Here is a 13,611-nt window from a genome sequence, read left to right on the forward strand (position 1 = left end):
TAGAGAGGGCAAGGGGCTAAACAGTTCACTTTGATTCATATGTCCTGGGGTCAGTGGAAACAAACTGACCAATTCCCTTTCAGGCCACCATCTGGCACAGTGACAAAGAAAACAATTTTTTAGTCGCTTTGGTACTTTATTGTGTTATGAGGCACAAGTACAGAACACAGCTCTTGGGTGTGGGTGGTCTTTCTGTGAACAACAACTCTTTGGGTGGGTGGGGGGGTGTTAAGGTCTTACTGCAGTTCAAGAGATATAAGTGTAGACCTAACTGGGGCATACCAGTAGTGCGGGGATGAAGACAATACCAGAGTCTCAAATGCACAAAGATATGTTGCAGCTGAAATAAAAACTTCGGTGGGACATGGCTAATGTACAATACAGCTAGGGTTGCTAACTTTTCTGGAAAATATCTCTGAAAGGTGTTCCCTAAATTACTACATTGGGAACAGTCTCTAAACTCTTCAAAAAAAAAGCCAGAATACCCTTTGGAGCACTAGAACATATCTTGTCTGGTCCAGTCCTGTCCAATGCCCAAAAATGTGTACACTTTTTTTGCACCGATTTTGTTTCTGTATGTTATGCTCCCACTTACATTGTAAGCTCTAGGGACTTCCTTCCTACAGTGTCTTTTAGCACATGGTACTTAACTCTGTATATTTATACTTATTTATTACTTAATTATTTATTTTTATATAAGTATTATATATGATTATGCTTGTTCTCCTTGTGTGTACTCATCTACCCTGTAAAATTGTACAGTGCCGAGTATTGGTGTAGCACTTAATCAGTAAAGTTATACATATATACATTCACCTTGCATTAGTAAAATGATTCCATTTCTGCAGTGTGATGGTTAGCCACTAGAGGTCACTATGGTGCTGCAGCCCTGCTTGGTGCCGGAGAAAAGAACTCTAAATCTAGTGTTTGTTTGGAAACTAAAGGGGTTGTATATGACCTGTGGACAGGCTGGGTTCTGGCAAATGCCAGAGGGGCTGCTGTAAGTTGATGAAGATGCAAATCAGATTTTGCAGCCCGTAGTGCTTTAACACTTGCCTCTGGGGTCTTTGTTATTTCAGCTTTCTGTTCCTAAACTTGGGAGTCATGTAGTTCCAATAGGGGAATTCACTTGACACTGACACACAACAACAGACCTTGACAATATGTTTACCATTGTGACTTAAGGTGGCCATACATGGGCCGATAAAAGCTGCCGACGGGCTTCCCTGAACGAGATCTGGCAAAAGTCGGCCAGATCTCGATCGGATGGGACGAAAAATCCCGTTGGATCGCGCCCGCATCTATTTGTTGATGCGGCCCCGCAATCCGACCGCCCATTACTATTCGTTAGGATCTGATCGTTGGGCCCTAGGGCCCACGATCGGATCAGCCCGATATTGCCATCCTCAAGGTGGGCATATCGGGGCGAGCGGATCTCTCCGTGTATGGCCACCTTTAGTCTATAAATTTTGTGTAGAGAGCCCACTTAAATGCACATAAAACACCCTTGTTCTCAAAAAGGTGCAAATCAGCATTATGGCATGTCAGTGCCCAAGGAAATTACATTAGGGGCAGTGTGAGATTAGCACTCACCACAGAAAAACTCACTCCCTTTCTTGTCATTCCTATGGGATTTTTAAAAAAAATATTTATCAAATGGTGAACTCCATCGATAAATATGATTCTAAAAATCCCATAGGGATGAATAGAAAGTTACTGAGTTTTTCTGTGGTGAGTGCTAATCTCACACTTTGATCAATTTGCCCCATTATGTATAACTGGAGACTGTGTTAAAGGGGACCCGTCACCCAAAAAAATTATTTAAAATCCTATTTTATCACATCAGTCAAGCAAAATGAACTTTAATTACACTATATAAATTATTTGAACCTTTTAATACGAATATAAAATGTACTGTTTATACAAAACGAAAAAAATGTCTTGCGGTGCAGCCAAAAAGTCACAGGTGGTGTGCAGCTCTATCCCAAATTAGAATCAACAGGAAAGTGTTTGTAGGGCATAAAGTAGTCCCACCACTGAGAGATAGAAAAAAAACGCACATTCCCACCAATTAATGCAGATCGACACAGGGACAGAAAGTTAAAAGATAACTTTATACTTTATTCATTTTTCTGTTTGCAACATGCCTCATTTTTGTTGGCAAAATTATTGGAGACATCTTTTAGGTGATGTACTACAAGCAGTGTGAGTCACCACTCATCTGCTATGTGTATTAGACCCATAGTTAAGTTTTTACTTTTACAATTTTGTTGTTTTTAAAGGGCAAGGCAACACCAAAATAAAAAACGTGCCTAATAAAAGAAAACATAATTCTAAGCAACTTTCCAATATTCATTTATTAAAAAGTGTCAGTGTTTTAAAGTTATTAATAAGAACAATTGTTAAGGGACAGACAAACACTGCTTTCAGTAGCAATACATATACAAATAACGTAAAAACCATAGAACATTTGTAATGAATCTATATTGCAAAGTTGCTTAGAACTATGTTTTCTTTTATTAGGCACAAATATTTTTAGGTTTGAACTTTCCCTTAAAGAGAGAAGCAAAATTTGAATTATTAAACTGCTATGAGAATCTGTTATTCTGTTATAAACCAGGAAAAGGTGGGTGTATCTTTGTGATGAGTAATATAAATCATAGCTTCCAACACTTACCTCATTCCTCATTGTTTTCAAGTTTTAATCATTTTTATTTACTTTTTGGGAATATGAGTTAATGTTTCCTTGCTATTGTCTTCATTTTCCTCAAGTGGTAAATTTGCTGTTGTAGCTACTCACTTCTTTGTTTTGCTCATATGTCTTTGACTGTCTTTCTTTTCTTGGACAGACATAATATTAAAGGCTATTGTAAAACTTAACTCTATAGTTAGTATAGATATGGGTTTTCATTTGGAGGGGTTGAACTTGATGGACTTTGTCTTTTTTCAACCCGATTTAACTATGTAACAATGTAACTATGTCTTCATTTGTTCAGGACACAATAGCATTTATTAGTGGTCATTTATTAAGTCTAAAGCAACTGAGTGATCTGGAAAACCTCTTATCCAAGCAGCTATTCAGTGTTTTGCTGGTCCAATATCACCTTCATGCTTTCATCTCGCCCTTTGTCTGTTCCTCAGGTACTCAGATGCTCTAGTAAAATATAAATGAATGAATTAAAGGGGTTGTTCACCTTTAAATCAACTTTTAGTATGATGTAGAGAGTGATTGAGACAATTTGAAATTCATTTAATTTTTTATTATTTGAAACTTTTTTTTAACTTTTGAGTTATTTAGGTGATTATTCACGAGGAAACTTCGGGCGACTTTGGAAAACTAATATCCCGCTGGCGATTTCGATTCTAGCCGACGGGAAGGCTTTTCGGGGAGATTAATCGCCCCGAAGTAGAGGCGATTTGTTGCCGGGTGACTAATTCTCCTGGGATCTTCGCGTGTGCCCTTATCCTTACAGAAGATGTGAAATAGCAGCAGAGCCTATTCCATGGCTACTCTTAGGATTGTCATTTTATTACCCTTCTCCCAATTCGTCCACTGCAGATCCAGGCTATAAATATGTAGACTGAATTACCTGTTATCCAGAATGCTAGGGACCTGGGGTTTTCCAGATAATGGATCTTTCCGTAATTTAGATCTTCATACCTTAAGTCTACTAGAAAATCATGTAAACATTAATAAACCCAATAGGCTGGTTTTGCTTCCAATAAGGATTAAGTATATCTAATTTTGCATCAAGTACTGTTTTATTATTACAGAGACAAAATTAATTATTGTTAAAAATTTGTAGTATTTGGATAAAATGGAGTCTATGGGAGATGGCATTTCCGTAATTCGGAGCTTTCTAGATAACAGGTTTCCGGATAACTGATCCCATACCTGTACTATGTAGGTGGAACCTTTATAAAGAAATTTGGACTTCTACAAAGGCTCAATGTGGATTATTGGACTCCATTATAATAGTCTTAATTTTGGAGGTTTAAGGACAGCTGTCAATCCACATCAGCATATGAGTTTTGTCAAGAGCTAAAAAGGATGGCAAACATTTTTTTTTCATTAAAGGAGAAGGAAAGATCCAAGACGGTTTATTGCCAACAGATTAGCCACAATAGTGCAAGCTAGAACGCTATATTTATTCTGCAGAATGCTTTACCATACCTGAGTAAACAGCTCTAGACACTGTCTCTGTTTGTTTAGAATAGAAGCTGCCATATAAGCTTGGTGTGACATCACGTCCTGCCCAAGTCTCTCCCTGCTCACATACAACTTTGAGCTCAGATTACAGCAGGGATGGGATGGGAGGGGGAGAGGAGCAAACTGAGCATGCTCAAGCCCTGCCCTGGAGGTTTAAGATGAAAACAGGAAGTCTGATACAGAAGCCCATGTGTACACAATAAAAGGAAAGAAATGCTGTGTTTCTTTTGACAGAGGACTCAGAGCAGCATTACTTTGAAGGTTTACTGGTGTATATATAGAGACCTTTCTGATAAAGCTTACAGTACTTAATTTTAGCCTTTCCTTCTCCTTTAACATCAATGCTTGCTTGCACCAGTGCAGTAACCCAAAGTAACCCAGTTTTTTTTTAAATTCCTTAAATCAGGAAAACCAATGCCATCTAACAGGGAGGCATGTGAGCTGCATGTAGCCTTACAAGAATATTTATTGTGATAAGTCTGCTTCATAGACTTCTTTGTATGGCATCATGATTTTTAAACAGTTTAACCTAAACTAGCCCCAACTGTGACACTTTTGGATCAGTCTCTGTTCTGCATTTCTCAAAGGAATAGAGTAGGTTGTGGGTGGGTGAATTGCAGACAATTCAGGGCAGATAAGGGACATGGACTAGAATTATTCAGATTTTGTTTTTACATAAGGAATATTAGGAAATATGGGCTAATTGCAGCAAATGTCTGATCACTCTAATTAAATTAGATTATTCTAATTAAATAGAGCCTTTAATATTCACATAACCTGAGGTGTTCCTATAAAGCCGAATTTTGTTTAGAAAAAGAAACATTAGATTGTAAACTCTCTATGGCTGCAGACAATAAACTGAGCTCTATAAAGGGAGCTATTTTCTGATGATAATAGTATATAGATTAGAATCTTAGTGGCGCACACATTCCATGCCAGTGCAGCACTGTTCCATAACACAATGTACTGTGTGCACAGAGTCACATGGACAGCACATCAGCGCGCTTCATGGAAAAATGGATCACTAACAATTGGTTAGTCTGCTTTTATAACCTCATCTCATTTCGTTACCATTTTTTTATCTAGGAAATTATATTGTGTCCCTGAGGAACATATGGTGTTATTCCTGCCAAACCTATTCACCTGCTATTAGTTAACAACAAAGCCTAGCAGCTGGAGGCTATCACTGGCTGGCAGTTTAACCACGTGCGGGGCTCCTGGTAAAATCCAAAGTGTTATTGACACCCTAGTGCCTTACAGTACACACTGTACCCCAGTTACAGCACCTTCTGACCACATCTTTCCCAACCATATTATCCCACAGTTACAGTAATCACCCCTCTACCATGTTACCTCTGTGGGGAACTTAGACAATCTGTAACTGAAAGCTGAGGTTTCTCTTTGCATTATACAAGAATATAGCTAAAACTTTGCATACTGGGTCACAATTACATATATATGAACTGGTTTATGGTTATGGTTTTAAAATATAATATAGTTTGGTTTTACAGTGACAGATCACCTTTGTTATAAGCACCATCTTTTTTGGTCTTATTTTTTCATATCATATGAACTTTTAATTATTACCCTTTTTATTATGACTATTTCTGACCTGCAACTGTAAATACTTCCAACTGTTACTGTACCTGTGACGCAAACAACAGATTAAATCCTGTGAGTCCTTTATTCTTATTTTTTACATTTCTGTTTAGGCCTTCTAATAATAATTTCAGAACCATAATAAATGAAGACCAACAGAAATTGTTTTAGAATACTGCTGTCTCCACCACAATAAATAAATCAATTTTTAGGCAAACTTCCCCTTAAGGCATTATTGAGTAGCTAGAGGTAATAGAGCATGCTGGCAACTGATTTCTGCTCATAGTCTTCTGTACAGCTGACAGGGGATGTCCATGGAAATTAGGGACCCAAGCAACTATGTGCGCAAGAAGCATTACATTACAAAAATTAGACCATTACTTGGTGCAAAAACACTCTGAGATCTTATGAGGCAGTGAATATGATTGGAAGTGAAGGTGCATTCTGCAGTCATATTATATGCAGCTATTCTTTCTTTCCTTTGTAGCATGACAGTAAGGCAACATAAAGCATAAACCATAAGGCAGTGAAAAGCTTGCAAGTTGTTAACATTCTGGAAAAGTGTGGCACAGAGACAAAACAAAGAACATTCTTTTTCTGCTTCCATACACAAAAGTTACATTTAGATGCAGGAAAATATCATACTATGAAGCTCACACCCATATTATATACTGTAAATTGCAGATATTTTAAAATATAAATTAAGAATATCCCCATATCAAAATCTACACAATCGTTCATTGACATCACACCTGATTCTGATGCTCAGTCTAATGTAACAGTACTTCAGTAACCAATATAGATACTTTTCATCATCTTGGAACTCATTTTATAAAGCTATCCAGACCTGGTGGTGTGTCTCTTGTCTTTTTCCCCATGTATAACAGATATGTCAGCTGTCTAACATTGAGAGCACAATCCCTTACAAGTATGGTTAAGAATAGCCTATGTTCATATGTGTCAATATAAGATTGTATCTGATGTTTACTATTTCAACTGAATATGGTCAAGATGTGGTAGTACATTTTAGGGCTGTTGCTGAAAGAACTTCTTTAAATGCCCTGTAGGGCTGCACACAGTTGGGTAAGTCTAATATGAGACACTTACTGAATAAGCAGTTCTCCTTTGGTGACACTCTTTGCTTGTGCAATGAACAATGAATACTGAGGTCCATTGCTAATGTCACAGAGGCTCCATTAGTGGAAAAGTCCTGTAGCCAACCAAAAACCCAAACACTGCACTTACTCTTCTAAGTGTAGATAACTCCTAACCAGAGACATAGGGGCAAATTCACTAAGCGCCGAAGCGCCTAACGCTAGCGTCAATTCGCTAGTGTTACTTCGCACCCTTACGCCTGGCGAATTTTCGCAACGGACATAACTACGCAAATTCACTAACGCGCGCATTGTACTGAACGCTTCCTTTTGCGCTAGACTTCCTTCGCCACCTCAGACCAGGCGAAGCGCAATAGAGTAGATAGGGATTGCTTCAAAAAAAGTTAACATTTTTTCTAAGTCCAAAAAAACGCTGGCGTTTTTTCTATATTATGGGTGATAGGCTGAAAAAGATCGAAAAAATTTTTGGGGCTCCCCCCCCCTTCCCCCCTACATTTCCTAACTCATGGCAACTTAACTATACAGGGGGCACATGTGTAGGGCAAAAAAAAAATGTTATTTGATGTTTTGAAGGTTTCCCAGGCATTTGTAGTGATTGTTCGTATTCCTCCATTGAAATTTGAATTTGGCGCCGTATGCAAATTAACCATCGCTAGCGTAACTTCGCTTCGCTTAGCGAATCAACGTTAGCGCAACTTCGCAACCTTACGCTACCCCTGAGCGCAACTTTGGATTTTAGTGAATTTGCAGAGCGCTGGCGAAACTACGCCTGGCGAAGTGCGGCGAAGTTACGCCTGGTGCAACTACGAATCTTAGTGAGTTTTCCCCATAGCCACTATTAAGATACATGTGTGGATCTGGCACTGGAAACTTAGTTTTGAGGCCAGAACCAAATCCTTTCTAATCTTTTCCAGTCCCATTAAAGTGCATTTAATATTTTAATTTAACTAACACATTCTTGTACCTGTAGAAAATTCATTATTTGGGGAAGGCTATAAAAAAATTGGGGAAGGGTATTAAAGGGGTTTAGGAGTAGCACCACTGCGCAAAATTCCTCTTTCCAGCGGACTGGATAAAACAAATGCTCTGGCTTGGGTTACCATCCAAGATCTATATCAGTGGGTGTTTTTTCCCAAGCAAAGCATATGTATTTTACATGCAAGTGAGACACCTGGTGCACCCCAGACATGCTGCTAATTACTGACATAGATCAACTGTCATTCTCCCCCATAATTGGCTTTAAAATATTATTTGTTATACTTGATGATGGGAGATGTGGTTTAAGAGCAATGAATAGCTTATATTATTGGGTTTTGTTCTTCAGGTTGCTATTTCTTCAGATGTAAATGCATATTTGTGTGTTTATGTACAGCATAGGTATAAAATGTAAAATTTGGAAGAGCACATATTCAAGATTTATTTAGAGTTCATACTTGTACAAAATATTTAAATACAATGATTGACAGCCCACAGGTCCTCAATATGTGACCTCTCTTACTTTGTCCTACTATCTGACCATCAGAAACATAATTTTTTGGCTCTTTGAACGTTTACTTTCCATTTATAAAGACTGAACACACTTTGTGGAATATGTTCAGAACAGGCATTTATAGGGCTTCCTAGGGTGGTAGTCTGCAGACAGACAAATCTATTAAAACACTCTGCATGGCACAGGAATAAGAAAGCCATGCCAGCACTAGGAAGGAAACTTCCATAAATGATCCGTGGCATCATATGGCTGACTCCCTTCGAAAGGAAATATTATCTAATGCCATTGAGGCATGGAGTCGGTCTAGCTCCATGTGACTTCCCATGACGTGTATAACTCCTTCATCTGGTACACTGCCATCTGCTTCCTCATCTTCATCTTCTTCTTGGCTCAAAAGTGCTAGTTCATTCTCATAGCAGAAGGCGCTCGGAGAGGGTAATACGGTAATGCGACTTTCGCGCAGTTCCCGGGCACTGCATACAGGAGTACCTGGAACTTGGTAGGTCTTATGGAAATGGGAATAGTCCACTTTGTAGTGATTTTTCTCCTCAAATACTACAGGCTCAAATCGATGTCCCCAGCGTATCTCACTAGCTAGATAGGAGCTGCGGGCTTGAGTGGTCATGGCTGTGGCTTCAACCATGCCTTCCAAAATGACAACAATCTCAAAGTCCTCTCCCTCCAGCTGCTCTTTACCCATTGTATAAAGTGGACTTTCCTCATCAATCTCATGAACAATAATAATGGGGGAGACCAAAAAGATGCGGTCTAAACCACTGTCATATCCTACATTTAGGTCTCGTTGATTCACAGGTAGATATTCACCTTCTTGGGTAACATAGGGTCGAATCAGTTGTGCCCGCACATGAGCTTCCACAATGTGGCTTTTACGGAGGTTACCTACCCTCCACATTATGCAGAGCTTACCATCTCTTAGTGCAATGACAGCATGGTGACTGAATAGCAATGTCTGAGCCCTCTTCTTGGGTCGAGCCATTTTAGCCATAATTGTTCCAATCATGAAGGAGTCAATCAGGCATCCAAGTATTGACTGAGCCACCACAGCAAGAATAGCTAATGGGCATTCATCTGTTACACAGCGAAACCCATAGCCTATAGTAGTCTGTGTTTCTACAGAAAAGAGAAATGCTTCCACAAAACTGTTGACATGCATCAGACATGGTTTTGGTGGTCCTTGCTTACCTCCACCTATCACTCCACTACTAGTGCCCAGATCCCCATGCAGGAAAGCAATACACCAGAACAGGAAGGCAAAGAATAGCCAGGAGGCCAAGAAAGTGGCCGAGAAGATGAGCAGCACGTAACGCCAACGGGTGTCTACACAGGTGGTGAAGATATCTGCCATGTAGCGCTGGGACTTGTTGCTAAGGTTAGCAAAGTAGACATTACACTGACCATTCTTTTTTACAAATCGGTTGCGCCGTTTTCGCCGTGAGTGGGAATGGTGGAGAGAAGATGTCCAGTTACCATTAAGGCCCAAAGATGGCATGTGAAGACCTTCCTCATCAGTGGACACAATGCTGTACCGACTTCAAGAGAGAGAGAGAGAGATGTAATTAGAGAGTTGCAACCCTATTTGGTCGTAAATACCAATAAGGCACACTTTAAATAATAAAACACTACTAGATTTCACACCTTGTGTAAAATAAAGCTAAGAGATGAATACTGTGGCATCCTAAAGCCTCGTCCGCTGTTTCTAAACTACATCTTTCAGGCTTATTATTAAAGTTAGGAAGATATAGAAACTGGAATGAGGAAAAGCAAACACAGAAGAAGAGATGGAAGACACACGGAACAAGATATTGAGGGGGAAAAGAACATGGCAGTGAAGGGAAAGACAGTGTAGAGAAGAGTTGTGTATGAAAGGAAGAAGAAAAAGAAGAGAAAGACAACCAATGACAAAGGGGAATGAAACTTTAATGCTAAAAGTAGGGTATCTCAACTTTCTCTGAACTTAAGGACCTTTGCAAATTGCAACATGATGTTGGATATTTAAAGTCACAAGAGCTCATTTATGACATAAAATGATAAAACAGACAAAATTAAAAACACATTGACCCTATTCAGAGAAGTTCTTGTGTCTAAACATGTTCCTTTGCAACATACACTTTGCAACATACACTCCTTCAGTCTGCTCTGATGAAATATGGTAGATGAATTGCTTAGGGCAACAACTAAATACAGCCCTGTTCAATAGCTGCGACTGAATTGTACCAAGTGAATCAAACACTAATGCAGTTATCTACACCGTGCACCTGAAGTGGCAAATTTTCGATGGACACAATTTAGTGTGTGCCTGGATTAAAGTTGGGGAAACCATACACGCAAAATCTACCTATGCAAACTACCTGCTATGCTTTTTGCATGTGTGAATTTTCAAAATTTCTTTTTGTATCCATGTGCCAGTGACCTTTTTTCTGGCTGTGTAAATAAAAATGCCACTAAGTACAAGCAGCACTAAACCAGGTGAAGTGAGGATTTTCTTCTGAGATTGGGTTGGCAACTGTTGAGTGCAGTGGGATAGACATTATTATTCTTACTGCCTATCCCAGATTATAAATGAACCCTGGTGTGAGTGACTGCAACATTCATCATCATCATCATCAGCAGCAGCATCTTATGATTATAATGCAAGACATGGTACTTCATGGTCTATAAAGAGGACTTTTGTAGATATATAATATTCATCTACTTGTCTTATCGTATTCGACTTAAGAACCATGCTGAGTGGGGTATTCAGAACATACAAAGAAATCAGGGCTGGGGGGACCCTAACAGCTTCTCTGCACCTCACTGCGTCTTATGTAACACAGAATCCTATTTTCGCTCTCTGAGGTTTCATAGCAAGAACCATCTGTGACTATTACACACTCAGCACAACTCTGTTACCACGGCAACTTACTGCCCTAGTGGCGTCGAACAGGAGCTCAGGCCTGTAATTTCTGCATCAGTCTCAGGCAGGGACACAACAGGGGACCCACTGCACCTTCTCTTTCACATCCCCCACCTCGAGGCCCACGCAACCCTGACTCACCCTTCTATCTGTGCAGTTGAAATAGGAGAATGATGTCATCTTCATGACATCATGATGAAATGATGGGGGAAAAAGTGGAGGTGAAGGAGTTAACTAGGGATGCACCGATTCTGACTTTTTCAGCAGGATTCGGTCGAATTGAATCCGAATCTTAATTTACATATGCACATTAGGGACAGGGAGGGAAATCGCGTGACTTTTTGTCACAAAACGAGGAAGTAAAAAATGTTTTCCCTTCCCACCCCTAATTTGCATATGCAAATTCGGTTCGGTATTCGGGCGAATCCTTCATGAAGGATTCGGGGGTTCCGCCAAATCGAAAATAGTGGATTCAGTGCATCCCTAGAGTTAACAGATGCAATCAACTGTTTGATGTAGAATCTACTGAGGAACGCTGCTGGATATTAAAGGAAAACTATACCCCCAAAATGAACACTTAAGCAACAGATAGTTCATATCATATTAAGTGGCATATTAAAGAATCTTACCAAACTGGAATATATATTTAAGTAAATATTGCCCTTTTACATCTCTTGCCTTGAGCCACCATTTTGTGATGGTCTGTGTGCTGCCTCAGAGATCACCTGACCAGAAATACTACAACTTTAACTGTAACAGGAAGAAGTGTAGAAGCAAAAGACACAACTCTGTCTGTTAATTGGCTCATGTGACCTAACATACAGTACAGTGAATCCTACGATCCCAGGGGGCGGCCCTTATTTTTTAAAATGGCAATTTTCTATTTATGATTACCCAATGGCACAAACTACTAGAAAAGTATATTATTATGAAAATGGTTTATTTACATGAAGCAGGATTTTACATATGAGCTGTTTTATGCAATATCTTTTTATAGAGACCTACATTGTTTGGGTGGTATAGTTTTCCTTTAAGGTTACTCCCATTCCAACCTCGTTGTAAACTGTAGCTACACTTTTTCATTTCTAAACTCCTGCTCAGTTGGAGAAGTCTGTAACAAAGAAGAGTAACCAAGGGGGGAGTTTTAAAAGAGAAATCAACAAAATGACTAGTTTTTTTAGCCTGAACCAATAAATGGAACAGTAGCATACAGGGTTAACTGCACTTTATACTTTGCAATGCATTAAAAATCGAGCACAAGGTGCAGATAACAGCTCCCGTAGGCCCACTCCATCCCTGTATTTAACACCTGTTTGTCAAAGGTTCCCTGACATCTTTATCCACTTTGGCCTTGTTAATTTAGGTATTCAGGACATACAGCACATCCCTTATGTTGGGTTCATATATGCATTAATAGTAACAATTGCATACATAGAATGACATTGACTAAATTTACGGGCTAATAGGACACCCTCTTCATAAATACCTTTTTTCAAACTATAGAAAATACATAAAAAGGAATTGAAAGGGCAGCAGATGCAAGGCATGTGTCAAAACTAGATGGCTTGTCACATAATGGATGTGTGGCTTATGCGCCAGGTAAAATAAATATTGAGTTTCTTTAGCTTTCCAATATAAGGGTTCTTAAACTATTGCCAGACACAAGTGCTATGTGCTTATGGACGCAAAATAAAGCCCTAATATAGAGTGATTGAGCATTCACGAGTTAAACTTGGAATTCAGCTTTGTTAAAAGTTTAAATTACCACAATTAAGGATTCAAAAATGTATTGAAATTAATAACATGCATCTAACATTATGAAACCGTTCGTGAATGTTCAACATTTCCATGGTAACTGATCATATTGGTGAATTTCTGCAGTATCTTTGGTGTGTCTGTCTTTGTATATAACTATAATCTTGTCCTGTTCCTCAAAAAAGAAGGCGTCTTCTCATTTCCCCTCGCCACATATGTCATTCTCTCTTCCTTCTTTCCCCTGTGCCTTTTCACTTTAAAATTAACTTAAAGGAAAACTATACCTCCTGAACAATGTAGTCTCTATAAAAAGATATTGCATAAAACAGCTCATGTGTAAAACCCTGCTTCATGTAAATAAACCATTTTCATAATACAGGTATGGGACCTGTTATCCAGAATGCTCGGGACCTGGGGTTTTCCGGATAACGGATCTTTCCGTAATTTGGGTCTTCATGCCTTATGTCTACTAGAAATTCATTTAAGCATTAAATAAACCCAATAGGCTGGTTTTGCTTCCAATAAGGAT

The 13,611-nt window shown here is 39.1% G+C and overlaps 1 protein-coding gene across 1 annotated transcript in view; it reads right to left on the minus strand.

Annotated features, from left to right (window-relative positions):
- Positions 1–8,320: 8,320 nt before the first annotated feature.
- kcnj4.L (potassium inwardly rectifying channel subfamily J member 4 L homeolog) overlaps positions 8,321–13,611 on the minus strand; it is a 39,147-nt gene continuing 33,856 nt past the window's right edge. The window contains exon 3 of the mRNA XM_018258881.2: positions 8,321–9,963. Coding sequence (XP_018114370.2) covers positions 8,655–9,963 — 1,309 coding nt within the window. The 3' untranslated portion in view covers positions 8,321–8,654. The remainder of the gene's footprint in view (positions 9,964–13,611) is intronic.

Source organism: Xenopus laevis, chromosome 4L (genome assembly GCF_017654675.1).
Source record: "Xenopus laevis strain J_2021 chromosome 4L, Xenopus_laevis_v10.1, whole genome shotgun sequence".
Classification (NCBI taxonomy): Eukaryota; Metazoa; Chordata; class Amphibia; order Anura; family Pipidae; genus Xenopus; species Xenopus laevis.